Below are 27,244 nucleotides of genomic sequence, written 5' to 3' on the forward strand. Positions count from 1 at the left end.
CAGGGTTTTTCTTTATTTTGGCTATTTTCTACATTGTACAATAATAGTGAAGACATCAACTATGAAATAACACATGGAATCATGTAGTAACCAAAAAAGTGTCAGATAGGGATGCATGATATATCGGTGAACATATCGGAATCGGACGATATTAGCTAAAAATGTCAAAGCTGACGTGCATACCTATATAACGAAGGTACATGATGTAATGACACCACGTAAAATTTTGCGCTATACGTGCAACACAGATACAGTAGCACTGCCAAAGCTGTACCAAAAAAGTCAGCAAACACTGGCCACGAACGATGTGTTTACAATACCGCGTTGGTAATAAAGCATAATTTGTTCGACCGCAACTTCTGGGGTAGCTAGCTTTAGCTTGGTACCTAGCTAGCACCAATACAACCAGCCTGAAAACAATGACCAGTAGAAACTGCAGTCATTTTCATTATTCTTAGCAATGATTTAGGAATCCTTGTAAGTATTAACTAGGTTGCCACTTGTTGTTTGCCTAAATAAATGGCTAGCCAGCTACTTAACCCTGTTGCCCAAAGCTAAAGTTATAAGCAGCCAGCTAGCTTCATCTGGCTAGTGAGGCTCGACCGGGTTATGTGTTGTGAAGCTATAAGGATTAGGCACAATAAGGATTAGGCACAATAGTGGAATTTGCGGTTTGCCTTCAAAATAAAAGTATGTCATTGACATTGATGCAAATTAATACAAATAGTAGAATTATGCCATACTTTTATTTTGAAGGCTAACCGCAAAGTCCACTATTGTGGCTAACTTCACATAGATGGGTCCGACCAGCATTAATCAAATAAGAACTGTCTTATAAATTAGGGTTATTTTAGATGACACCTAGCTATATAGTTAGCTAGCTAACTATAGCTACTGAAACAGATTGTCGTTTTGCTATGTTTTTAGGGAAGAACATTGTTTGCATCCATGAATTAGCTAGCTTTTGTTATGACTGGCACTGTAGGTGCGCGAGACAACTTTACTGGCATCATAGCATACGTATCGATGAATCGTTGTGACATATGAAATACGAGTGATAGTGTAATCGATGTGTAATAACCACGTAATAAATGTATGAACGCGTTAAATAATTGTGATGTGCAGTGTAATTAAAGGTCCTGATTGGTCAACAAGCTTATTTGACACGTTAAATAGTTTATTTTTTGACACGCAAAGACCCTAACGGTGTTCCATAGAAATCCTGGTTGAGAATGAAACGAATGAACAATGAAACAGCACAGCAAGTAAGTTAAATAAATAGGTTTTGATTATGTTATACTGGTAATGGGGACATATACGTAAATGCCAACAATAACTTTTTTGGTGTGTGTAACCTTTTATTTAACTATGCAAGTCCGTTAAGAACAAATTCTTATTTACAATGACGGCCAAACCCGGACGACGCTGGGCCGATTGTGAGCTGCCCTATGGGACTCCCAATCACGGCTGGATGTGATGCAGCCTGGATTCGAACCAGCGACTGTAGTGACGCCTCTTGCGCTGCGATGCAGTGTCTTAGACCGCTGCGTCCGTGTGTGTGTGTGTTAACTATACTAGAATGCTTAAAAGGCTGCAAAAAAAATTATATCGGTTATCGGTATCGTTTGGTTTTTTTGGCAAGGAAAATATCGGTATCGGCCAAAAATGTCATATAGATGCACCACGTGTTAAATAAATCAAAATATATTTTGATTCTTCAAAATAGCCACCCTTTGCCTTGATGACAGCTTTGCACACTCTTGGCATTTTCTCAACCAGCTTCATGAGGTAGTCACCTGAAAAACGACCATGACACTGGCGGAATGTAAGTGCTTCAGGGCTATTGTTTTCCCATCAACCCGAGTGCTGCATTGTTCAACACTTTGGTATGCCAAACAAGAACAGAGAAGACCCCCTTCGCCAAGTTGACCTCTCCCTCAGTGCCTCCAGCTTCTGAATCATGTCACCAAGGAACCAGTAGTGAACTGTAGTTGTGTGTGTGCGCTTCTCCTGGTCGTTCTGTTTAAGGCTGGGTGGTGGTTGGACATGAAAGCATGTTGTGGTTAGTGGGATAGGGAAAGGCTTTGGGTGGCAGCTGCTACAGCTGACCCAGACATAATCATGCAGTCAACATTAAATGGCTTAATCAGTGCCTTCAGAAAGTATTCATACCCCTTGACTTGTTCCACATTTTGTTGGTACAGCCTGAATTCAAAATGGAGTCAATAGATTTCTTTCTCACCCATCTACACACAATACCCAATAATGACACAGTGAAAACATGTTTTTAGAAATGTTAGCAAATGTATTGAAAATGAAATACAGATATCTCATCTGCATAAGTATTCACGCCCTTGCCTCTCTTAATTGGTTCGTTTAAACCCTTGACATTCCAGGAAGTGAATGTGAGCCCCGCCCCCCTCTCGTTTGTAGTTCCTATGGTGGCCTGCATAACATGTAACTCAATAAAAAGGTAAGAAAGCGCACCAAACCATCACGATCAGCATATGTAGCAGCTACACCCGAGCAGTATCCAACCAACCCCTCCCCCCCTGCAAGCACCTTTACTTCCCACCCTGTTCCCCTACTTTCCCCAACATTTACCCCCCCGATCAACCCACCTTTAACAAGCATACACAAATAGGAGAGAAAAAAATAGAAAAATAAAAATAATAAACACATTGTCTGGCCGATGCCAAAAAAGCACGGCGCGACCTCGAACAAGAGGTAAAACAAGAATAAAATCCCAACTATACGTTCACCTCTCACTATCCTAGAACTTCTACTTACATATGAACTGAGGAGGCTCCCGCGAATAAAGTGTTCAATTAGCATCTAATAAACCTAAACAGAATAAGTTGCAACTTAAACATATTGCGCACTTAAGCGTCATCTTGGGTCAATCCCTGAGATAAGCAAGATATAGCATCACAAGATTATATTGCTAAGCAATGCCGGTCTAAACATGAACCATCAGCAACCGACATAGACAGCATACATTTACATATTGTGGGTTAGATCGGAAACAAGGATTTTTCTAAATTAAACGTACCCCCCCAATCAAAAAATAAATAAATAAATGAATTAAAAAATATATTTTATATATATATATATATATATATATATATATACACACACACACACACAGTGGGGCAAAAAAGTATTTAGTCAGCCACCAATTGTGCAAGTTCTCCCACTTAAAAAGATGAGAGAGGCCTGTAATTTTCATCATAGGTACACTTCAACTATGACAGACAAAATGAGAGAAAAAAATCCAGAAAATCACATTGTAGGATTTTTAATGAATTTATTTGCAAATTATGGTGGAAAATAAGTATTTGGTCACCTACAAACAAGCAAGATTTCTGGCTCTCACAGACCTGTAACTTCTTCTTTAAGAGGCTCCTCTGTCCTCCACTCGTTACCTGTATTAATGGCACCTGTTTGAACTTGTTATCAGTATAAAAGACACCTGTCCACAACCTCAAACAGTCACACTCCAAACTCCACTATGGCCAAGACCAAAGAGCTGTCCAAAACCGAGGAGAGCCAAATCTTCTCACCGGAAGGCGGTGTAAAGTCTTGCAGGGAAGAGCAAGGCTGGGCGAAGATGGAGTTTGTAGAGTTTGGTCATGACATCTCTGTAGCCGGCGCGGTGCTTTGCCACATCGGGCGCATAATCATCATAGACATGGAAGGGGTGCCCTTTATGTAACAGGTTGCCCCTCATTAGGGCCTCACGCAGGATAAGATCCTTGGTCTTGAAACTGTGACAACAGATGATTACTGGGCGAGGACGTTTCCCGGTCCAGGCACTGGGACAAGGGCGCGATGTGCACGGTCCAGCTGGGGATCCGAAGCCAAAACATCCGATCCCATTGCATCCTTCAATAGCTTGGCGAAGAAGTCGTGGGGCGAGAGCCCGCCTCCACCCCCTCTGCCAGACCAACAACGCGAAGGTTATTACGTCTGGAACGGCCCTCCAGGTCGACCACTTTCACAGAAAGCCTCTGCACCCTATCCTGCAGTGACGAGCATAGCTTTTCTAACTCGTCGATCCTACCAGCGTTGAATTCAGAAGCTTTCTCAAGGTCCACAATACTCTGGCCCTGCGAAGCGACCGTTCGAATGGTGCTCTCGATTTTGGTGTCCAGTTCAGCAATAGTAGCCTTAAGATCCTCAGCTAAAGCAACACGTAGTTCTCCCAAAGCCCGGTTAAGTTCTGTAAGTGTCACGTTGTTGCCTGTGCCTTCCGCCATGTCTGTCTCGTTGTTTGGTGTGGAGTAGGCCTCCGGTGTGGATTTATTGTCCTTTGGTCGCTTATTACTTGGCATTTTTACACAAAGTTACAATGTTGTATTAGAAAGAAACGTTTGTTGTAAAAAGTATCATAAAGTAGGTTAAACCTCTTATGGCTGCAAGCCCGATATCGGTACACCTATGACAACATCCAGCTCAAAGTGCAGGGCGCGAAATTCAAAAAAATATATTTTTAAAATATTTAACTTTCGCACATTAACAAGTCCAAGACACCAAATGAAAGATACAGATCTTGTGAATAAAGCCACCATTTCAGATTTTTAAAATGTTTTACAGGGAAGACAAAATATGTAAATCTATTAGCTAACCACGTTAGCAAAAGACACCACTTTTCTAACTCTTACTCCATCAGGTGCTATCACCAATTCGGCCAAATAAAGATATTGATAGCCACTAACCAAGAGAACCTCATCAGATGACAGTCTGATAACATATTTATTGTATAGGATAGGTTTTGTTAGAAAAATGTGCATATTTCAGGTATAAATCATAGTTTACAATTGCACCCACCATCACAACTCGACTAGAATAAATACAGAGAGCAACGTGTATTACCTAATTACTAATCATAAAACATTTCTTAAAAATACACAGCTCACAGCAATGGAAAGACACAGATCTTGTGAATTCAGACAATATTTCAGATTTTCTAAGTGTTTTACAGCGAAAACACAATAAATCGTTATATTAGCATACCACATATGCAAACGTTACCCGAGCATTGATTCAAGCCAAAGAGAGCGATATCGTTATCATCGCCAAAATATATTAATTTTTTCACTAACCTTCTCAGAATTCTTCCGATGACACTCCTGTAACATCATATTACAACATACATATAGAGTTTGTTCGAAAATGTGCATATTTAGCCACAAAAAAACGTGGTTATACAATGACAATACTAGCAAAACTAGCCTGAAAATGTCGGGCGCCATCTTTCACAGTGATCTTGTCTCATGGATAACTATTCATAAACTTGACTAAAAAAATATAAGTTGGACAGCTATCGAAAGACAAATTAGTTCTTAATGCAATCGCTGAATTACATTTCTAAAATTATCCTTACTGTGCAATACAGGGTTCGCCAAGCGAAGCTATACCAAACAAAATGGCGGAATATCTTGGGCAATGTATCCTTTCTTGGGTCTAATCTTCTTTTGGTCGAAAGATGTCCTCTTGTCCGTCGAAATGCCCACTAACGTTCGACCGGGACCCCGAAACGTGCCCGGCGCTTCAAAGTGCATCACATAGAAATGCCTCAAAATCGCACTAAACGGATATAAATTGCTATAAAACGGTTTAAATTAACTACCTTAGGATGTTTTTAACACCTATAACGAGTAAAAACATGACCGGCGATATATTACTGGCTAAACAACAGCTTGGAAAGAAGCAGGTCCAACGTCCATCGTGCGTCAGGCGCAGGGAGCAAAAGAACGGTACATCCGGTCTTTGGTGTTTTATACAGGCCCTGATTGCGCAATCGACTCCATTCAAATTGTCACCACTTACTGACATCTAGAGGAAGGCGTGGGCAGTGTTTGTATCCTCATAGGATTTACAGGGACTTTAAAACTGACCTGGGACCAGAGGCCAACATTTCTGAAATCTCACTCCCTATCAGGAAAAGTGCTGTAGAATGAGTTCTGTTCCACTCAGAGACATAATTCAAACGGCTATAGAAACTAGAGAGAGTTTTCCATCCAATAATAACAATAATATGCATATTGTACGAGCAAGAATTGAGTACGAGGCCGTTTGAAATGGGCACCCTTAATCAGAGCTACTCAATTATGGCTGCAGGGGCAGTATTAAGTTAGATTATTTCGCAAAAAAGTTGCAGGAGCGCCTCACACACCGCCGTTCACTCCAACATGCTCGCTCCGCCCCCGACCACCATCCTCAACAAGAACAATGTTGTCTTAAATGTTTTGATAGGCAAGTTTTGCTTATGATGGTGGTCATGGATCAACAGTAAAACTTGACCGATCATGTCCGATGTCTTTCAGTCATGGAGGGAAAAACTGCAGGCTTTGCTGACTTGTTTGTGCCGAGCCCTGACAGACATTAAGCTTGTCCACATTGTGCCCTGACATCTCAGCGACAGCTCCCATCAAATCTAAATATAAGCCCATTGGACCGTCCACCATCCGTTCCCCGCTACATTTTTTTTATGGGGCACAGAAATAAACTCTGAGGAACAGCGTTCTTGAGACATGCTGTTGGCTGAGGTGCGAGACAGGGGAATGTGTGAACAGCCGTTTGCACCATAGTGACTGTCTGTGTGAGGTGGCAGGGTCACAGACCTCCCTCCACCTCTCCCTCTTCCCTCACCCTGTCCACCTCTCCAACTCAGTGCCTGCCTGCATTCCTTCCTTCACGACACCACCTACAAGCCAGTGGTTGCATCCAAAATGGCACCCTATTACCTACATTGTGCACCACTTTTGGCCAGGGCCCATAATAGGGTGTTATTTGAGACTTGGACAGTGTCCGAGTCAGAGGATCAACAGCCCCTGGGCTAAACTCCTCCTCATGGTCTACTTTCTCCAGCCAGACCTGTCCTGAGGACCCTGTGGACATTATTTATGAGGGCTCCGAGGCCACTGCATGCCACAGAAACCTGCAGCTCTTATTTGTGTCAACAGAGCACTTGCTGTCTCTCATGAGGACGGCGGAGTGACTCATCGTAGACACATTGAGAGGCGTTTACATGGTTAGCAGCACCCCACAAGGTGGACTCCGGCTCCACTCGTGGCCTGGGCCCATCAAAACAAGTTCCACCTACTGAATGTGTTCCATATACCCACTCCTGGTGTTGGTCTGCTCCTGGGTTTATTTTGAAGTAGCTGATCATTTATGTCCACTGCTGGTCCTCTGCGGACGTGATGTCCAGCTACATTCCACCACCTTCACCTCTTAGTTACTTCCTACTACCATCCTTTCCCAGCTTACCTTGTCTCACTACCTGATTATGTCAAGGCTATAGGCACCAGGGCCGTATGTTTAGAATGTATGGCTCTGATATGCACTACCTGGCTTGGAATATAGTATCCACGCGACCTACATAACAAATATAACATATGTTATCAGTTCTCACCCACAGTAGTTGGACAGACTTATCTTAATTTCCTAGGAATTCTAACACACTTTCCACCCAGGAAAGATGACTTTTATAGCAACTAAACAACTGTAGCTATGATATGGGTCAACAAAACATTCAGTTAGATTAACAACAAACCTGACCCTTTTGCTGCAAGTGGACATGATGAAGCATTCTCAGAACACATGGAACTTTCTGAACTGATTCCATCATGGTCAGTTCAGGCGGGCCGGTGACCTGGCTCAGGATGTATGGAGAGTGTATGTGATGTTTGTTTGTCTCGGGAGTGATAAGGAACAGATGAGGTAATTGCTAAAGAGAGCCTGGGTGTGGCCGTCCTGTCCCCCTAGCTGAGCTCCAGTCAGAAGCTATAAGTGAGCCAGCCCTGCCAGTGAGCCAGCCCTGCCAGTGGGATATGATTGTGTAGGATATGGGTGCCAAGCGGACATAGGGGTGATGTGCCTGTTATATAAAAGCCAGGGTGACAGGTTTCAGTGTGTGTGTTTAGTGATTGGGGGGCTGCTGTGTTGTATTCTGTGTTTACTGGGTGTCGGTTGGGGAAGCCCACCCCCCTCAGGCCAGGTAACTGGCCAGCGGGTCAGGTTCCCTGGTTGTGTCAGGCAGCCCTGTATTTGAGCAGGGTTTTGAATTGTTTACTGCAGCTGAGCCCAACACTACGCAGCCAGCCAGCCAAGGACAGGGCTCCACAATATGTACCCAGGTAGTCAGGGTTTGTTCTTTGAGCTGCTCATACAGAATTTATCACCAATAAATGCTCAGTCCAGATAACCCACAAAAAAACTACACTCGACTAACCAAGCAGAACCAAGAACCAGTGAAAATGGCGTGTGAAATTCTGCTGCACAGGTAAAGTCCCGGTGGGAAGGATGAGAGGGAGGAGGATTGTGACAGCTTGTGTGTATTGTCACATCCAGTTTTGAGATTTGTAGTGTATGATAGATTAATACAGCCCCATGATGTCAGAGGTCATGCCCAGGTAGTTAATGATGAACTTAATCAGAGGACTAATTCTACACCTCCACTACTTTCCCCCACAGGAAGGTTGCAGGTCTGATTGACAGACGTGTTTAGTTTTCATAAGGAAAAGAGGTGTTTACGAGCTGAAAGGTCAAGCCTGGGAGAGTGGGGGGGGGGGGGGGGGGGGGGGTGCTTTTCTTGAAGTACCTGCTGAAACAGTGTGATGTATGGCAGCATTTGGCTCCCGGAAGAGTTTGAGTCAAAGCCTAGGCTACCTGTATTTTGGATGAAGATTGCTTTGACCTACTACTTGGAGCCCTTTTCCCTGTGATCAGGAGGTCAGGTCAGCAATCTACTTTGTCAAAGAGCTATGTGGCATATGATATGGCAGTCGTTCCCCTTACCCAAATCACTTTGGCAAAGCTGGCGCGCTTATTTCACCTCATTACGTTAGCCAAATGCATGAGGCGCTCCAGGGCTTTCTAAAGCTAGTAAAGCTTGTTGTCTTTGACTCTAAAAACCTTGGCCTGTGTTCCATCTAGTCACACATGCTGATTTCTCCACAGTCTGGGAAACAGGACTGATGAGAGGCAGTCTGATCTGATTGAGTGGGAGATGCACTAACAGATCTCTGTGCTGTGCGCTCTGGCCTGTGTCTGGCCCTGTCCAACAGCGCTCTCATTGTTTCCCAAGCAGAGAGAATGTTACACTTACAGCACAACGCTGACTGCAAAATAAGGACTGCCTTGGGATTCAGTGAGATGGAATGGTACTGGTTATGTCATCTGAACTCAGTAGGCCAATACTCAACTATACTCTCTCTTTCTCTCTTGAGCCATACTGGCTGCTTCGCTGGCCAAAGTCCAAACGAAGGCATCATTGTCTAGCTGTGCTGAGATTTTTACGTAACGTGTTTAACTTAACTGTCAGAAGGGGAGGTGCGGTGGTGGGCGACTGAGCGTCTGGCCTGTTTAGTCTCTGAAAAGCTTGTGGCTTCAGTGTTTATGCCTCTTACTGCAAAGTCAGTGTGTAATCAGAGTGCTGCTTTTTTCTCAGTAAACAAAAGGGGGGAGAGGGGGTGACGGGTGACTCTGTGTTAATAATTAAGGTGTTATTGAATATATTTGAGCAGCTGGGCAGAGACTGAGGTGAGAGCCAAGGGGATATATTTTTAACACTAGAGAAAGAGCACTGAATTCTATTGGCATATGGAGGTCCTGTTGGCTGTGAAAAGTGATACTGGAGATGGTGAACCCCTTTAATATTCTGTGGTGGGTCAGAGTCTCTACTGTCAGTGGTTTCACAGATCTAGCCTAAGGATAGGATGGGGCAGTAACACTATTCTACTGTTAACCTTTGTGCCTGTTTGTCTGTATGGCATGCTTGAGGAGGTGACCCACCCTGTCAATATCAACCTTTAGAGCACCTGTCTTTTCCCCTGGGGTGCCCCTTTAGTTGCCCACCCCCCCCCCAAAAGGGAAACTCTGGCTCAACCCGACACTGGCGCTAACAGTGGCGGGATGTTATGTAAGCACAGATTCCTGGCATGCAACAAACACTTTGTTTATGAGCCGGAGGGCGCATACTGCTGAATCAACCCGACCCCTTCTTCCTGTCAGCTGCCTCAACACTGCCTGATGAGCAGAGAGGCAGGCGGTGTACTGTTTGACATTTACCCACATCATTGAAATGGACCCCGTATTTGTGTGGCATCAGGAAGGGGTTGCTATGTACAGTAAAAAGGCCTCTGACTACCCGCCCGCACTTCCTGTGTGCCTGCCCTCTGTCCACCCTTGGTGCTTCTGGGAGTGGCGATTTGAGAGTGAAATGAATGACATAAGGAAAGGACATGCAGTGCTCTCATGCAGTGTGCAGTGCTCTCATGCAGCACCCACGTCACGCACACTTCACTCACACCTACACTTACGTCACGCACACATTCACGTCATGCACACACTCACGCCACGCACACACTCACGCACACCCATGTCACGCTCACGTCATGCTCACGTCACGCACACCCACGTCACGTACACCCACGTCACGCACACCCACGTCGCGCACACCCACGTCACGCCACGCACACCACACGCACGTCACGCACACTCACGTCACGCACACCACACGCACACTCACGTCACGCACACCACACGCACACTCACGTCACGCACACCACACGCACACTCACGTCACGCACACCACACGCACACTCACGTCACGCACACCACACGCACACTCACGTCACGCACACCACACGCACACTCACGTCACTCACACCCACGTCACTCACACCCACGTCACTCACACCCACGTCACTCACACCCACGTCACTCACACGCACACCCACGTCGCGCACACCCACGTCGCGCACACCCACGACACGCACACCCACGTCATTTACACGCACACCCACGTCGCGCACACCCACGTCACTCACACCCACGTCACTCACACGCACACCCACGTCACGCACACCACACGCGCACACCACACGCGCACTCACATCACGCACACCACACGCACACACTCACGTCACTCACACGCACACCCACGTCACGCACGTCACGCACACCCACGTCATGCACACCACACGCACACACCACACGCGCACTCACATCACGCACACCACACGCACACTCACACGCAAACCCACGTCACGCACACCACACGCGCACACCACGCGCACACCCACGTCACGCACACCCACGTCACGCACACCCACGTCACGCACACCCACGTCACGCACACTCACGTCACGCACACCACACGCCACTACACACCCACTTCACGCACACCACACTCACGTCACGCACACTCACACGCACACACTCACGTCACGCACACACCCACACTCACACCCACACTCACACCCACACCCGCACTCACGTCACGCACACTCACACCCACGCACACTCGCGTCATGTGCACTCACGTCACGCACACCCGCGTCACGCACACCTACACCCACGTCACGACCACCTACACTCACGCACAGCTACACTCACACCATGCACACGCAGGTGGCCCAGCCAGAGCCCGGACTTGAACGCGATCTAACATCTCTGGAGAGATCTGAAAATATCTGTGGAGCAACGCTCCCTATCTAACCTGACAGAGCTTGAGAGGATTTGTAGAGAAGAATGGGAGAAACGCCCCCAAATACAGATGTGCCAAGCTTGTAGCGTCATACCCAAGAAGACTCGAGGCTGTAATAACTGCCAAAGGTGCTTCAACAAAGTACTGAGTAAAGGGTCTGAATACTTACGTAAATGGGTTGTCTTATTTTTATTTTTTTATTACATTTGCAATTTCTTTGTCATTATGGGGTATTGTGTGTAGATTGAGGGGGAAAAACTATAATATATTTTTGAATTAGTCTGTAAGGTAACAAAATGTGGAAAAAGTCAAAAGGTCTGAATATTTTCCGAATGCACTGTATGTAAACAAAATGTCCTCTCTGAAAACGGATAAGGGTTTGTTGCAGAGCTGGGCACAGCCAATGATGTACATGCATATCTATTGGGCTCAACTATACCACAAAATGGTGACCAGGACTCTATGCAGTCTTGTGATTGGGTTCTTGCCAGGGGCTGCTTGGGCTTGACCAACCACTGGCACCTTCGTAGATGGCTATGCTGAAGCTAACCCTTTATCCATCTATGCACACTTCTGAAGCCAGGAATACAGCAGAGTTCAGTACAGCTTAATGAGCAGGGAGTTTGGTACTTAGTTCTGATAGTGCTGTATTATATATCACAGGACTTTTCCCTGGTTGACTTTATTATACCTGCCAGAGATCAGGAAATGGGTCGCGGAGCAGTTCAACTCAGCTTCTCATGCTCCTTATTAGATGGATTCAGAGGGTTAGTACTGTGGCAACAGAAGTTAATACTTTGGGCTTGTGTTGTTTCTGCAGCATTATAAAGAGGACCATCCATGCTGCAGTGGGACAGCACTTCTTTTACCTCAAGAGCTCCATCGACAATGAGATCATCTATGAGAGCCAAGGGTGAGCAGTGAACACACACACGTACATGTACTAACAAGATATTGCACTTCACACACATACAAATGCACATTGGGCTCCCGAGTGGGTCAGCGGTTTAAGGCACTGCATCTCAGTGCATGAGACGTCACTACTGTCACTGGTTCGAATCCAGGCTGTATCACATCCGGCCATGATTGGTTAGTAATTGTAAATAAGAATTTGTTCTTAACTGACTTGCCTAGTTAAATAAATCCAATTTCAACATACATGATGCAACTATTTCGACACGTACAGAATGACATGTATCAAAGCATGCACACTTAGAGTGAATGGCTAACATGCATGTCACCCTGTTCACCCATACTGTACATTCTGGACAGAACTGGGTGGCAGGCAGCTCCAGAAAGGTTGTGTTACCACAGCTGACAGCCAGCAATGCTGATTGTTGCTCCATGTGGCTTATTATGGCTAATGACTTGGTTGGTTCCCACAGGGCAGGCCCCAGTGAGAGGCCGGGGCCATGCGAGGGCCATGGTGAAGAGGGCCTGTGTGAGAGTGAGGAGGGCCCCACAAGCAGTCCCCTGTCAGCCCCAGAGACGGAGCAGCACTCAGAGCACAGCCCTGAGGCCCAACAGGTCAGTTATACTGTAAAGTCAGTCACTCAAACACACACACCGCAGACAAACAACTCCACATGCTCTGGCTGTCAGCAGAATATTGAATGTTTACCATGACTGGCGCTATCAATTCATTACAAGGTTGATGCTTGTTGCTATCAGCTTGGCCTTTTGTGTGGCCCATAACAAAGATGTAATTCTCCTGGGAGGGCTGGGGTGCTGGGAGACGAGAGGAGGTTTGTCAGATACATATACTGTTCTGTTCTCGCCAAGCAGAGCCAGTCATGCCTGACAATCACCATCACACACACTATATAACTGCCAATTCGATGCACTTTAGATATCCTGCACAGAATCAGATTTAGCCTGTATAGCATAAGATGTCATGGATTTGGGGGGAGACATCTGAAGGAATCGTTGAATATAACTAGTCGTCTTCTGACATGGCAGTCATTGGTCCATCAGTGTTCCTGGGCACCATTTTAGCTCTCCTGGCTACTGGCCTTGGATAGAGGCTGGGTGAACCCTAGATAAAATGGCAGCTCGTTTACACTGATGTCTACCCAACTTCTCCCTCTCTCCTCCACCACCACATAGATAGCTGCTGGCTGGGCTCCATAGCTCCACAGCCCCTCAGCCCAGAGGTGGGACTCTCTCCATGAATTGGGTCACCCTCTTTAAATAGTCTGCCTGCCCCCCAAAGAATAACCACAACACCTGTTCAGACCACAGACACTCCTCCCCTCTCCATACATGTATACATACAGGGCCATCTTCACCCACTTAATAGAAAGGAAAGGAGGCCACATTCCAGGAATTCAAGCTATAGCATCTCATCAATATAACCTCACAGTTGGCTGTTAATGGTGCCTCCATTTGACAGAGAGCCTACATGTTGGGCTGTGCTTAAGGGTACTACTTGGCAAGTGGATGCCTAAGTGTGTGTGTGAGAGAAATTAAGTCTAATTCTTGAGACATTGTTTCTGTTTTCTCCCAGGAGGTCCAGGATTGTGACTCCCATAACGCCGCCCTGGAGGAGAGTTCTGGAATGGACCTGGACCACGCCGAGGCTCTCGTAGACGCAGAGAACAATATCAACACAGCCAGGTTGGCTTTGAAGCATTTAATTGTATTGCTAAAATCCACAATTACCTCAACGGCTTAAAACACCAAGGCTTTGCTGTCTACTTTACTTCCTGCCTTCCAAGAGAAGGCTGATGGCTGGCATTCAATCAAACAAGTTGTATGCTAATCTGGATTTTGGGGCTTTGTATGAGTGTTTAGTTAATACGTAGAACACAAACAGCCCTAACATGGTTTTGAAAATAATGATGTGATGTGAGCCATCCGCTGTGAATAGACTGGAGGGAGACGTTCTTCTGTAAATAGACCGAGACATGAGACTGTCATGTCTGTCTGGTGCTGCGGAGTGGAGGACACTTGACTCGTCATGATGTCTATTCTAATCAGTTGGATACGGCGTCATCCTACCTCCGCTCATCATTGGCCTCAACATAAAGCAAGCATACAGACACACACACGCCTGTCCATGACAGTAGTCCTCAGTTATTGTCAGCTGATCAACGGTCACTCTAATACATTGTGCATAAGGCATTGTGTTCAATAGTCAATGGCGAAAATAGCCACAGTAACAAATTAAAACATTAGCATCACCAATGAGGTCAACCATCATACGTGCCTCTCTGTAGTTCAAATGGACCATTATTCACGTGTCTCTCTCTCTCTCTCTCTTGTTGCAGGCAAGAAAACCAAGCCTGTGAAAAGATGGACCAGGCTGATCTCATCGCCTGTGTAAGTGTCTATGCCAATGCCTTCTTCACGACTAGGGTCTACTGTACGCTGTTTAACCCTGTCTCTCCACCCAGGTCTCTGATGTGTGTGAGTGTGACCAGAATGCCAACACAGACGCCAGGGGGTACCCCTCTCACCCTGCCAGCTGCCCCAGCTCCCACCACCTCCACCGCATCTTCCCCCACAGCCAGTGGGAAGGTAACTTTCTCACCATGGTTGTTGTGTGTTTAATACACAATGTTCCCTAAGGGACAGTTAGGATAGTGATGGAGTGAAGTGGGGGACGCAGGTAGCCTAGTGGTTAGAGCATTGGACTAGTAACCGAAAGGTTGCTAGATCGAATCCCCGAGCTGACAAGGTAAAAATCTGTCGTTCTACCCCTGAATAAGGCAGTTAACCCACCGTTCTTAGGCAGTCATTGAAAATAAGAATTTGTTCTTAACTGACTTGCCTAGTTAAATAAAAATGAAAAATAAAAAAGTCAGTGGAGACTAACCAAAATGCATTTCCAAGTAATAAACATGGATGCAAATGATTGATTAATTATGTATTGTGCTAGCTAGGAATGAAAGTGCCTTAGAATGCCTGCTCAAACTGGTTGCCTGAAACGTCAGCTCACGCGGTGTTCTCTGCCATCTCTCTCTCCCTCCTCCCTTAGCACCATCCCCAAACCATCTCCCCCTCATAGACTTCACATGTATGCACCTGCAGGGGAGAGGTCATGGTAAGTAGGAGCTCTCCATCCATCCATCCATACTTCCTTCCTCATCATCCTTCTCTTTACTAATCCAGACCTTGTTGGACCGGGTCCCTGTCAGTGAGACTAATCCAGAGTTCTCTGTCCTTCACCTCTCTCGTCTCTTCTGGGCGACCAGCTTAGGGCTCACTCAGCAAGTTCATTCTCACACCTCTCCTAATGGTTACTCCTCAGTATCTAAGAGTCATCGAGAAGAGTCAACTGCAGACCCCTTTACTTTTCCCACATTTTGTTACGACTTATTCTAAAATGTATTATAGTTTGTTTTACCTCAATCTACACACAATACCCCATAATGACAAAGCAAAAACAGGTTGGTTTTTTTTTGTTGCTAAAAACTGAAATACCACAAGTATTCAGACCCTTTACTCAGTACTTTGTTGACGCACCTTTGGCAGTGATTACAGACTCGATCTTCTTGGGTATGACGCTACAAGCTTGGCACACCTGTATTTGGGCAGTTTCTCCCATTCTTCTCTGCAGATCCTCTCAAGCTTGATCAGGTTGGATGAGGAGCGTTGCTGCACAGCTATTTTTAGGTCTCCAGAGATGTTCGAACGGGTTCAAGTCCGGGCTCTGGCTGGGCCACTAAAGGACATACATAGACTTGTCCCAAAGCCACTCCTGCGTTGTCTTGGCTGTGTGCTTAGGGTTGTTGTCCTGTTGGTAGGTGAACCTTCGCCCCAGTCTGAGGTCCTGAGCATTCGGGAGCAGGTTTTCATCAAGGATCTCTCTGTACTAGTCTCCTAGTCTCTGCTGCTGAAAATCATCCCCACAGCATGATGACAGGTTTCCTCCAGATGTGACACTTGGCATTTAGGCCAAAGAGTTCAATCTTGGTTTCATAAGATCCGAGAATCTTGTTTTTCATGGTCAGAGACCTTTAGGTGCCTTTTGGCAAACTCAAAGCGGGCTGTCATGTGCTTTTTACTGAGGTGTGGCTTCCATCAGGCCACTCTACCATAAATACCTGTTTTGGTGGAGTGCTGCAGAGTTGGTTGTGTTTCTGGAAGGTTCTCCCATCTCCACAGAGGAACTCTGGAGCTCTGTCGGGTTCTTGGTCACCTCCCTAACTAAGGCCTTTCTCCCCCGGTTGCTCCATTTGGCCAGGTTGGCCAGCTCTAGGAAGAGTCTTGGTGATTCCAAGCTTCTTCCATTTAAGAATGATGGAGGCCACAGCATGATTTTTACACAGGTGCACCTTGTGCTGGGGGCAATAAAAGGCCACTCTAAAATATGCAGTTTTGTCACACAACACAATGCCACAGTCATCATTTTTGAGGGAGCGTGCGATTGGCATGCTGATTGCAGGAATGTCCACCAGAGATGTTGCCAGAGAATGGAATGTTCATTTCTCTACCGTAAATTGCATCCAACCTTGTTTTCGAGAATTTGGCAGGATGTCCAACCAGCTTCACGACTGCAGACCACGTGTATGGCGTTGTGTGGGCGAGCGGTTTGCTGTTGTGAACAGAGTGCCACATGGTGGCGGTAGGGTTATGGTATGGGCAGGCATAAGCTACGGACAATGGACACAATTGCATTTTATAAATGGCAATTTGAATGCACAGAGATACCATCACCTGAACCTGAGGCCCATTGTCGTGCATTTCATTCGCTGCCATCACCTTATGTTTTAGCATGATAATGCACAGCCCCATATCGCAAGGATCTGTACACAATTCCTGGAAGCTGAACATTTCCCAGTTCTTCCATGGCCTACATACTCACCAGACATGTCACCCATTGAGCAAGTTTGGGATGCTCCGGATCGCTGTGTACAACAGCTTGTTCCAGTTCCCGCCAAGATCCAGCAACTTCGCACAGCCATAGAAGAGAAGTGGGACAACATTTCACAGGCTACAATCAACAGCCTGATCAACTTTATGCGAAGGAGATGTGTCGCGCTGCATGAGGCAAATGGTGGTCACACCAGATACTGACTGGTTTTCTGATCCACGCCCCTACCTTTTTTTAAGGTATCTGTGACCAACAGATATCATATCTGTATTCTCATGTGAAATCCATAGATTATGGCCTAATGAATTTATTTCAGTTGACTGATTTCCTTATGAACTGTAACTCAGTAAAAGCTTAGAAATTGTTGCATGATGCGTTGATATTTTTGTTCAGTATTTATTTCAGGCCACAAAGTGTGAAATTGAGCAAATAATACCAAGATGGAAAATCTAATGAGAGGTCTAAAGAAAGCTGAGGAAAGAACCATGTGTAGTGTAGTTGGCCTAGGCCTATTTTCATATTATTCTAGCGTTGTGCAACCTAGCTTCAACACATAGTAGCCTCGGCTAATCATTTATAATGTTCCAGTTCTGAGGACAGCAGAGTTACTCTGCAGCCCATGATGATTCTCGTTGACTGTCACTCGATTGGGCCTCCCGGGTGGCGCAGTGGTCTAGGGCACTGCATCGCAGTGCTAACTGCGCCACCAGAGTCTCTGGGTTCGCGCCCAGGCTCTGTCGCAGCCGGCCGCGACCGGGAGGTCCGTGGGGCGACGCACAATTGGGCTAGCGTCGTCCGGGTTAGGGTGGGTTTGGCCGGTAGGGATATCCTTGTCTCATCGCGCTCCAGCGACTCCTGTGGCGGGCCGGGCGCAGTGCGCGCTAACCAAGGGGGCCAGGTGCACGGTGTTTCCTCCGACACATTGGTGCGGCTGGCTTCCGGGTTGGAGGCGCGCTGTGTTAAAGAAGCAGTGCGGCTTGGTTGGGTTGTGCTTCGGAGGACGCATGGCTTTCGACCTTCGTCTCTCCCGAGCCCGTACGGGAGTTGTAGCGATGAGACAAGATAGTAATTACTAGCGATTGGATACCACGAAAAATTGGGGAGAAAAGGGGATAAAATTTTAAAAAAATTAAAATTAAAATAAAAAGACTGTCACTCGATTCATCTGCACGCTTCGGCACGGACATGCCCACACATCCTAGACAACTACACATGTCTTTAATGCCACAGCTCCACCAGAGAGGAATAGGCTCCAAAATATACTTTGTCAATAGTTCAGGTGACTCTTAGCCCTTCAGCAACCAAAGGAAAGGAGGGGTACTAAAAAAGAATGACAAAACTTCCTAAAGGACAAATTAGAGGCAGAAAGGAGTTTGAGCACTCAACAAAAATGGCAGAGTGATTGATTTTAGCTCACTTTAATCCATTGTACAGGAGGAGACTAGGACACCAATGTGTTGGTGTCCTGTCTCAGTAGGTCCTGGAACTGCAGTGCTGTAGATGACCATTGTTACACACTGAGACTCATCTGTACGTTTCTTTTTGTTCCACCCAGACCCCGTGCCAGCCTTCAAGTCATGGCAGGATGAGAGTGACTCTGGTGAGGCCCAGCTGTCCCCCCTGGCCGGGCGCATGGTGCCCCTGCCCCACGAGGAGGACTCCCATCCCCTCATGGCCCGCCGCTTCCTGGACTTTGGCTACAGCCAACGCTTCCTGCAGCACCCCGACGCAAACTCGCCCACTAAAGCCCACCAGTCCCTGGGGAGGTGAGAACACACTGACTCACTCATCAGGAATGGTTATTTCTATAGATATGATGGGCGACTTTGATGTTTTCCTGTTTAGTTATTCGATCTTATAAACCGTGTTTGTAAGCCAGGATTTTGCATTGAGACTTCAGGTGCATGGTCACCGCCTCTCACACTCTCACTCACTTGTCTCATCTAGGCCTCACCGTGCCTCCTTCACTTCCAAAGAGAGCGCTGTGAGGAACGACTCGGTCCCCCACCAGCTCACCAAAAAGCTGCAGAACCTCAAGAAGAAGATCAAACAATTTGAGGAACAGTTTGAGAAAGAGAGGAACTACAAGGTTAGATACAGTGCATTCGGAAAGTATTCAGACCCCTTGACTTTTTCCACATTTAGTTACGTTACAGCCTTATTCTAAAATGTATTCAATTGTTTTTATCCCTCATCAATCTACACACAATACCCCATAATGACAAAGCAAAAACATGTTTTTAGACATTTTTGCAAATGTATAAAAAAATGGAAATATCACATTTACGTAAGTATTCAGACCCTTTACTCAGTACTTTGTTGAAGCACCTTTGGCAACGATTACAGCCTCATGTCTTCTTGGGTATGACGCTACAAACTTGGCACACCATAATTTGGGGAGTTTATCCCATTCTTCTCTGCAAGTCCTCTCAAGCTCTGTCAGTTTGGATGGGGAGTGTCACTGCACAGCTATTTTCAGGCCTCTCCAGAGATGTTCGATTGTGTTCAAATCCGGACTCTGGCTGGGCCACTCAAGGACATGCATAGACTTGTCACGAAGCCACTCCTGCGTTGTCTTGGCTTTGTGCTTACAGTAGTTGTCCTTGTGGAAGGTGAACTTTCGCCTCAGCCTGAGGTCCTGAACATACTGAAGCAGGTTTTCATCAAGGATCTTTCTGTGCTTTGCTCTGTTCATCTTTCCCTCAATCCTGACTAGTCGCCCAGTACCTGCTGCTGAAAAGCATCCCCACATCATGCTGCCACCACCATGCTTTACTGTAAGGAGGGTTCCAGGTTTACGGGCCTTTTGGCAAACTCCAGGCGGGCTGTCATGTGCCTTTTACTGAATGGCTTCCGTCTGGCCACTCTACCATAAAGGCCTGCTTGGTGGAGTGCTGCAGAGATGGTTTTCCTTCTGGAAGGTTCTTCCATCTCCACAGATGAACTCTGGTGCTCTTTCAGAGTGACCATCAGGTTCTTGGTCACCTCACTGACCAAGGCCCTTCTCCCCAATTGCTCAGTTTGGCCGGGCAGCCACCTCTAGGAAGAGTCTTGGTGGATCCAAACTGCTTCCATTTAAGAATAATAGAGGCCACTGTGTTCTTGGGAACCTTCAATACTGCAGAAATGTTTTGGTACCCTTCCCCAGATCTGAGTCTCGACACAATCCTGTCTCGGAGCTCTACGGACAGTTCCATCGACCTCATGGCTTAGTTTTTGCTCTGACATGCACTGTCAACTGTGGGACCTTAAATAGACAGGTGTGCCTTTTCCACAGAATAATAGTGAAGACATCAAAACTATGAAATAACACATGGAATCATGTAGAAACCAAAAAAGTGTTAAACAAATCCAAATATTTTCTATATTTGAGATTCCTTAAAGTAGCCACCATTTGCCTTGATGACAACTTTTCACACTTGGCATTCTCTCAACCAGCTTCATAAGTTAGTCACCTGGAATGCATTTCAATTAACATGTGTGCCTTGTTAAAAGTTAATTTGTGGAATTTCTTTCCTTAATGCCAATCAGTTGTGTTGTGACAAGGTAGGGGTGGTATACAGAAGATAGCGCTATTTTGTAAAAGAACAGCTCAAATAAACAAAGAGAAACGACAGTCCATCATTACTTTAAGACATGAAGGTGAGTCAATCCAGAAAATTTCAAGAACTTTTAAAGTTTCTTCAAGTGCAGTCGCAAAAACCATCAAGCACTATGATGAAACTGTCTCTCATGAGGACCGCCACAGGAAAGGAAGACCCAGAGTTACCTCTGCTGCAGAGGATAAATTCATTAGCGTTAACTGCACCTCAGATTGCAGCCCAAATAAATGCTAACTCCTACAGAACACCAATAAGAAGAAGAGACTTGATTGGGCTAAGAAACACGAGCAATGGACATTAGACCGGTGGAAATTTTGGTTCCAACCGCCATGTCTTTATGAGACGCAGAGTAGATGAACGGATGATCTCTGCATGTGTGGTCCCACCATGAAGCATGGAGGAGGTGGTGTGATGGTGCTTTGCTGGGGACACTGATTTATTTAGAATTCAAGGCACACTTAACCAGCATGGCTACCACAGCACTCTGCAGTGATACGCCATGCCATCTGGTTTGCGCTTAGTGGTACTATCATTTGTTTTTCAACAGGACAATGACCCAAAACACACCTCCAGGCTGTGTAAGGGCTATTTGACCAAGAAGGAGAGTGATGGAGTGCTACATCAGATGACCTGGCGTCCACAATCCACCGACCTCAACCCAGTTGAGATGGCCCAGAGTTACCTCTGCTGCAGAGGATACATTCATTAGAGTTACCAGCCTCAGAAATTGCAGCCCAAATAAATGCTTCACAGAGTTCAAGCAACAGACATATCTCAACATCAACTGTTCAGAGGAGACTATGTAAATCAGGTCTTCATGGTCGAATTGCTGAAAAGAAACCACTACTTTTATTTAACATTTATTTAACTTGGCAAGTCCGTTAAGAACAAATTCTTATTTACAATGAAGGCCTACACAGATTTCCACAGTCTACTTCTAAAGGACACCGATAAGAAGAAGAGCCTTGCTTTTGCCAAGAAACATGATCAATGGACATTAGACCGATGGATTTTTGGTTCCAACCGCCATGTCTTTTTGAGACGCAGAGTAGGTGAACGGATGATCTACGCATGTGGTGTTCCCACTGTGAAGCATGGAGGAGGTGTGGGGGTGCTTTTCTGGTGACACTGATTTATTTTGAATTCAAGGCACACTTAACCAGCGTGGCTACCACAGCATTCTGCAGCGATACACCATCCCATCTGGTTTGCCAACACACCTCCAGGCTGTGTAAGGGCTATTTGACCAAGAAGGAGAGTGACGGCGTGCTGCATCAGATGACCTGGCCTACACAATGACCTGACCTCAACCCAATTTGAGATGGTTTGGGATGAGTTGGACCGCGGAGTGAATGAAAAGCAGCCTATTGCTCAGCATATCTGGGAACTCCATCAAGACTGTTGAAATAGTATTCCAGGTGAGGCTGGTTGAGAGAATGCCAAGAATGTGCAAAGCTGTCATCAAGGCAAAGGGTGGCTACTTTGAACAATCACTTTTTTGGTTACTACATGATTCCATGTGTTATTTCATAGTGTTCATGTAGTAAAAATAAAGAAAAACCCTTGAATGAGTAGGTGTCCACATTTTTGACTGGTACTGTATGTAAATAAAGTGTTTGTTTTAAATGTTTTATTGATGTGCAACAAATTATGAAAACCTGTTTTCCCTTTGTCATTATGGAGTATTGTGTGTAGATTGAGGGGAAACAATTTTATCCATTTTAGAAAAAGACTAACGTAACAAAATGTGGAAAAAGTCAAGGGGGCTGAATTCTTTCCGAATGCACTGTAGATACTGCAATATGAGTAACAGTTTGAGAGTGGAAATACAAGGATATATATATACACTGCAATATGAGGAACAAATTCATGCTTAGAATAAATGCACAATATGCCATCAGCTGGCAGGATGCCATTCATCATCAGTATTCACTGTCCTCCCCACAGCCGTCTCATGGTGATAGTGCAGCTAACCCAAAGGTCCTCAAGTGGATGACCGACCTCACCAAAATCCGCAAACAGTTAAAAGGTAAGAGCAGTCTCTGTCTGCATGGTTGTGTTGGTGGGAGTGGGAGGGTGCTTGGTTCCATGGCAGGGGTGGGGTTGGTTGGGTTGGGCTGGGCTCAGCTTGTCGGGTAAACTTTTGTGTGCCATACTGTTCCTCCCCTGGGCAACCTGGTCCTGCCCTGACCCACCTGCCTGACTGCCCAGTCCAGTGGTGGCGGAGCTGGGTCAGTCTCATCAATGCATGGGTATTACAGTACACACCAACTGTGGCTCTAACATAATGGCCTTCCCTCACTGTGTTGGTCCATTGTGAAAGTCCCCCCCATCCATCTATATCAATTCCATTTGAACACCCCCCCCCCCCCCCCCCCCCAATCGGGAGATGCAAAGCCGAATAAGTTTCTCTCTCTTCTTTAAAATTCTAAAACCGGACGTCCCCCAACTGCAGGAAGACAGCATCTCTTTCTCAAAGGGTCCCTGAGGCACCAGGCGGTGCTTCAGTCATACAGACGCCACCACACCTCCTCCACCTCCGCCCCGAACACACCCCATTTTACACTTGCACGCCCCCTCACTGCCTCTAAACAGACACCCTACCTATGTAAGTACACTAACAGCAGTAAGTAGAAACCAAAAATACTTCCAACTGAAGGTAGACTCTCTGTTCTTTCTCTCTTCTCATAGCTCTCGCTCTCTCCCCCTCAATAAAATTCAAAGGGGTTTATTGGCATGGGAAACATATGTTTAAATTGCAAAGCAGGTGAAATAAACAAAAGTGACAAAATCCACTGGTAACATAGAAGCACATCCCGCAGTCTGGGGTTTGGCAGTATGTCATGTAGTGGGGTAATTTGGGTGTAAATTCTGCGGCGAACAGGGTGGGAGTCTCTAGCCAGAGTGTGGAAGCTGGATTCCAACAGTTATTATTTTGAATGGATATGGTCCTTGAGAACATGCCTTTTGGAACATTGTAAAATGAATTTAGTGCAGACTGACTGGTTTATTTGATTTGCTGCTCATCCATCCGTATGCTCCTGTGGCTTTAGACAGACCTTTAGCAGTGGCTAGTCTGGTGTGTTTGTGTCTGTGGACATATGGTTGATTGTCAGGGCTATCCCTTTTCTCTGTCTCTGGTTGACAGACAGGAGGACTCATGGTAGCTGCAATAACATCCCATGAAGCTCCTGCATGTCCACTGTTACTAATGTTAATTAACCCCTCTGTTCCTCAGTCACCCTCACGTTTCTTCTCTTTACCTCTTTCTCTCCCACTCAGATGCCAAACACAAGGAGGCTGAGCTGACCACTCAGACGCGGCCACGCAGCAACACCTTGCCCAAGAGCTTTGGTTCCACCCTGGACCAGGCAGGCCACGATGTTGGTGGAGAGGCCAAGGGCCACCTACCCACTAGAGAGGAGACCCTGAACCTCATCCAGCGCCGCGTCAAAGGCAAGAGAGAGGAGGACGGCTGGCCAGAGGACACCAAGGTGAGACGGGGGCAAAATACACTGTCTAGCTACAACCAGATAGTGAACTGAGTTCTGTCCTAAAACGTAATGGTCCCTGTGATAGCTGGAAAGCCATAACAGACAATTTATGTAATGAATGTAAAATGGTTCTTTCCCTGTAGAAAATGACCAAGGAGCAGCTGTCGTGTGAGAAGACGGTCCTACAGAAGAACCTCCTGCACTATGAGGGACTCCATGGTCGACCTGTGACCAGAGAGGAGAGGCTGGTGGTCAAACCGCTGTACGACCGCTACCGTCTGGTCAAGCAGATGCTCACCCGCGCCAGCATCACCCCCATCATCGCTTCCCCCTCCAGCAAGCGTCGCAACCACACCCTGAAGCCCATCATCGAGGGAGAGACTGCCCACTTCTGTGACGAGATTGAGGAGGAGGAGGAGGAGGGTGAGGTGGAGGAAGAGGAGGCCACAGCCAAGGAGGAGGAGGAGAGCAGTGTGGAGCTCCAGAGCTCGGGGTCGGAGGTGATCATGGCTCTAGACCCAGTGTTCCAGCCCCAGACCAGCTCCCAGAGACACAGAGACAGCCTGCTCAGGCCCAAGATGGAGGAAACCTCCGGGAAACTGGCCCTGGACCTGCGCCTGTCCAGCGCCAACGCCTCGTCAATGTGAGCATACACACACACACACACACCTACACACACACACACACACACACACACACACACACACACACACACACACACACACACACACACACACACACACACACACACACACACACACACACACACACACACACAACCATCACATCTGCATGCCACTACACTCCATTCACAACAGCCTCCTCATTCCTCAATAATCTGGCACAGTCACCAGTGTAAATCTGCCATGTAGTTTACTACACACAAAACTGCACATCCAAACCCGAAATGTCGGCCGTGGAGGTTAAATGGGCTCTAGCTCTGGCTGTCATATGACGTGTATTTAAAGCACCTGGAACCGGGTTGATGGCTATTAGAGGAGTGTAAACTGGATAAGGCAGCAATCTACCTAGGGGCGTGAGGGAGCACATAGCCCCGGGCGGCAGGTAGCCTAGTGGTTAGGGAGTTGGGCCAGTAACCGAAAGGTTGCTGGATCGAATCCCCGAGCTGACAAGGTAAAAATCTGTCGTTCTGCCCCTGAACAAGGCAGTTAACCCACTAGGCCGTCATTGTAAATAAGAATTTGTTCTTAACTGACTTGCCTAGTTAAAAAAGCAGAGGGCTGCCAGGCCAGGCCAGATTTAAGACCAGGCAGCAGAGAGGACTGCCAGGCCAGGCCAGCTTTAAGCCCAAGCAGCAGGGCTGATTCAGGTGCTGTGACCGAAGGCAAAGATTATCTATTATATTGACAAGATAGCAGAGTGACCGCTCTAACAATGGAAATACAAATCCTCAATGATTGAAGGCAGGCAAGATCAGTAGTTTGTCTCAAAGTTGCAAAGTTGCCGGAAGGCCACTTGCATCCACTTATATCAGTACATTTGTAACAGCCTAAACCCCTCAAACTCAACTCTGGACCTAGAAGCCAGTTTCAGTCCATGTTTTCTTCTCATCAAGGGCTGATTTAGACCTGGGACACCAGGTGGGTGCTATTAATGATCAGGTAGAACAGAAAACCAGTAGACTCTGGCCCTCATAGGGTAAGAGTTGAGTAACCCTGGCCTAAACATTACAAAACTTATATTCGATCAAATAATTTGACGCTCTCATAGACCTCCGTACAAAAAAGGTTAATCTCACACGGACAGATTTTGGGCGTAGTAAATACTCTCACTTCGCCTCTTCCTCTCTGCCCTAGGTACTGACCTGACCTAACCTGACCTCTGTAATCTGGTCACTACCTAACCTGAACTCTGTAATCTGGTCACTACCTAACCTGAACTCTGTAATCTGGTCACTACCTAACCTGAACTCTGTAATCTGGTCACTACCTAACCTGACCTCTGTAATCTGGTCACTACCTAACCTGACCTCTGTAATCTGGTCACTACCTAACCTGAACTCTGTAATCTGGTCACTACCTAACCTGAACTCTGTAATCTGGTCACTACCTAACCTGAACTCTGTAATCTGGTCACTACCTAACCTGAACTCTGTAATCTGGTCACTACCTAACCTGAACTCTGTAATCTGGTTTGCCAGGGCAACAGCAATCACTTCCTGCTTCTAAACACACACTCTAAACAGACTTCCTGTTTTAATCTCAGATGATAAAACCCATTAAGATGAATAGAGATTAGAGGTCGACCGATTATGATTTTTCAATGCCGATACCGATTATTGGCGGGCCAAAAAAAGCCGATGCCGATTTTTATTTATTTATTTGTAATAATGACAATTACAACAATACTGAATGAACACTTATTTTAATTTAATATAATACATCAATAAAATCAATTTAGCCTCAAATAAATAATGAAACATCTTCAATTTGGTTTAAATAATGCAGAAACAATGTTGGAGAAGAAAGTAAAAGTGCAATATGTGCCATGTAAGAAAGCTAATGTTTAAGTTCCTTGCTCAGAACATGAGAACATATGAAAGCTGGTGGTTCCTTTTAACATGAGTCTTCAATATTCCCAGTTAAGAAGTTTTAGGTTGTAGTTATTATAGGACTATTTCTCTCTATACCGTTTGTATTTCATATACCTTTGACTATTGGATGTTCTTATAGGCACTATAGTATTGCCAGCCTAATCTCGGGAGTTGATAGGCTTGAAGTCATAAACAGCGCAATGCTTGAAGCACAGCGAAGAGCTGCTGGCAAACGCAGGAAAGTGCTGTTTGAATGAATGCTTACGAGCCTGCTGCTGC

At 46.1% G+C, this 27,244-nt stretch overlaps 1 protein-coding gene across 2 annotated transcripts in view; it reads left to right on the forward strand.

Moving 5' to 3' along the window:
* The window catches only part of LOC120062536 (protein FAM13B-like), a 65,172-nt gene that overhangs the window by 30,918 nt on the left and 7,010 nt on the right, over positions 1 to 27,244 (forward strand). Inside the window, exons 8-19 of one of the 2 annotated variants that reach the window (XM_039012584.1) lie at positions 12,318 to 12,410; positions 12,883 to 13,024; positions 14,004 to 14,113; positions 14,767 to 14,818; positions 14,893 to 15,016; positions 15,477 to 15,542; positions 18,871 to 19,081; positions 19,263 to 19,404; positions 22,865 to 22,946; positions 23,373 to 23,525; positions 24,200 to 24,411; positions 24,555 to 25,054. In XM_039012584.1, the coding sequence (XP_038868512.1) occupies positions 12,318 to 12,410; positions 12,883 to 13,024; positions 14,004 to 14,113; positions 14,767 to 14,818; positions 14,893 to 15,016; positions 15,477 to 15,542; positions 18,871 to 19,081; positions 19,263 to 19,404; positions 22,865 to 22,946; positions 23,373 to 23,525; positions 24,200 to 24,411; positions 24,555 to 25,054 (1,887 nt within the window). The remainder of the gene's footprint in view (positions 1 to 12,317; positions 12,411 to 12,882; positions 13,025 to 14,003; positions 14,114 to 14,766; positions 14,819 to 14,892; positions 15,017 to 15,476; positions 15,543 to 18,870; positions 19,082 to 19,262; positions 19,405 to 22,864; positions 22,947 to 23,372; positions 23,526 to 24,199; positions 24,412 to 24,554; positions 25,055 to 27,244) is intronic. The other variant, XM_039012585.1, reaches the window with a different exon arrangement.

This window comes from Salvelinus namaycush, chromosome 17 (assembly GCF_016432855.1).
Source record: "Salvelinus namaycush isolate Seneca chromosome 17, SaNama_1.0, whole genome shotgun sequence".
Lineage (NCBI taxonomy): Eukaryota > Metazoa > Chordata > Actinopteri > Salmoniformes > Salmonidae > Salvelinus > Salvelinus namaycush.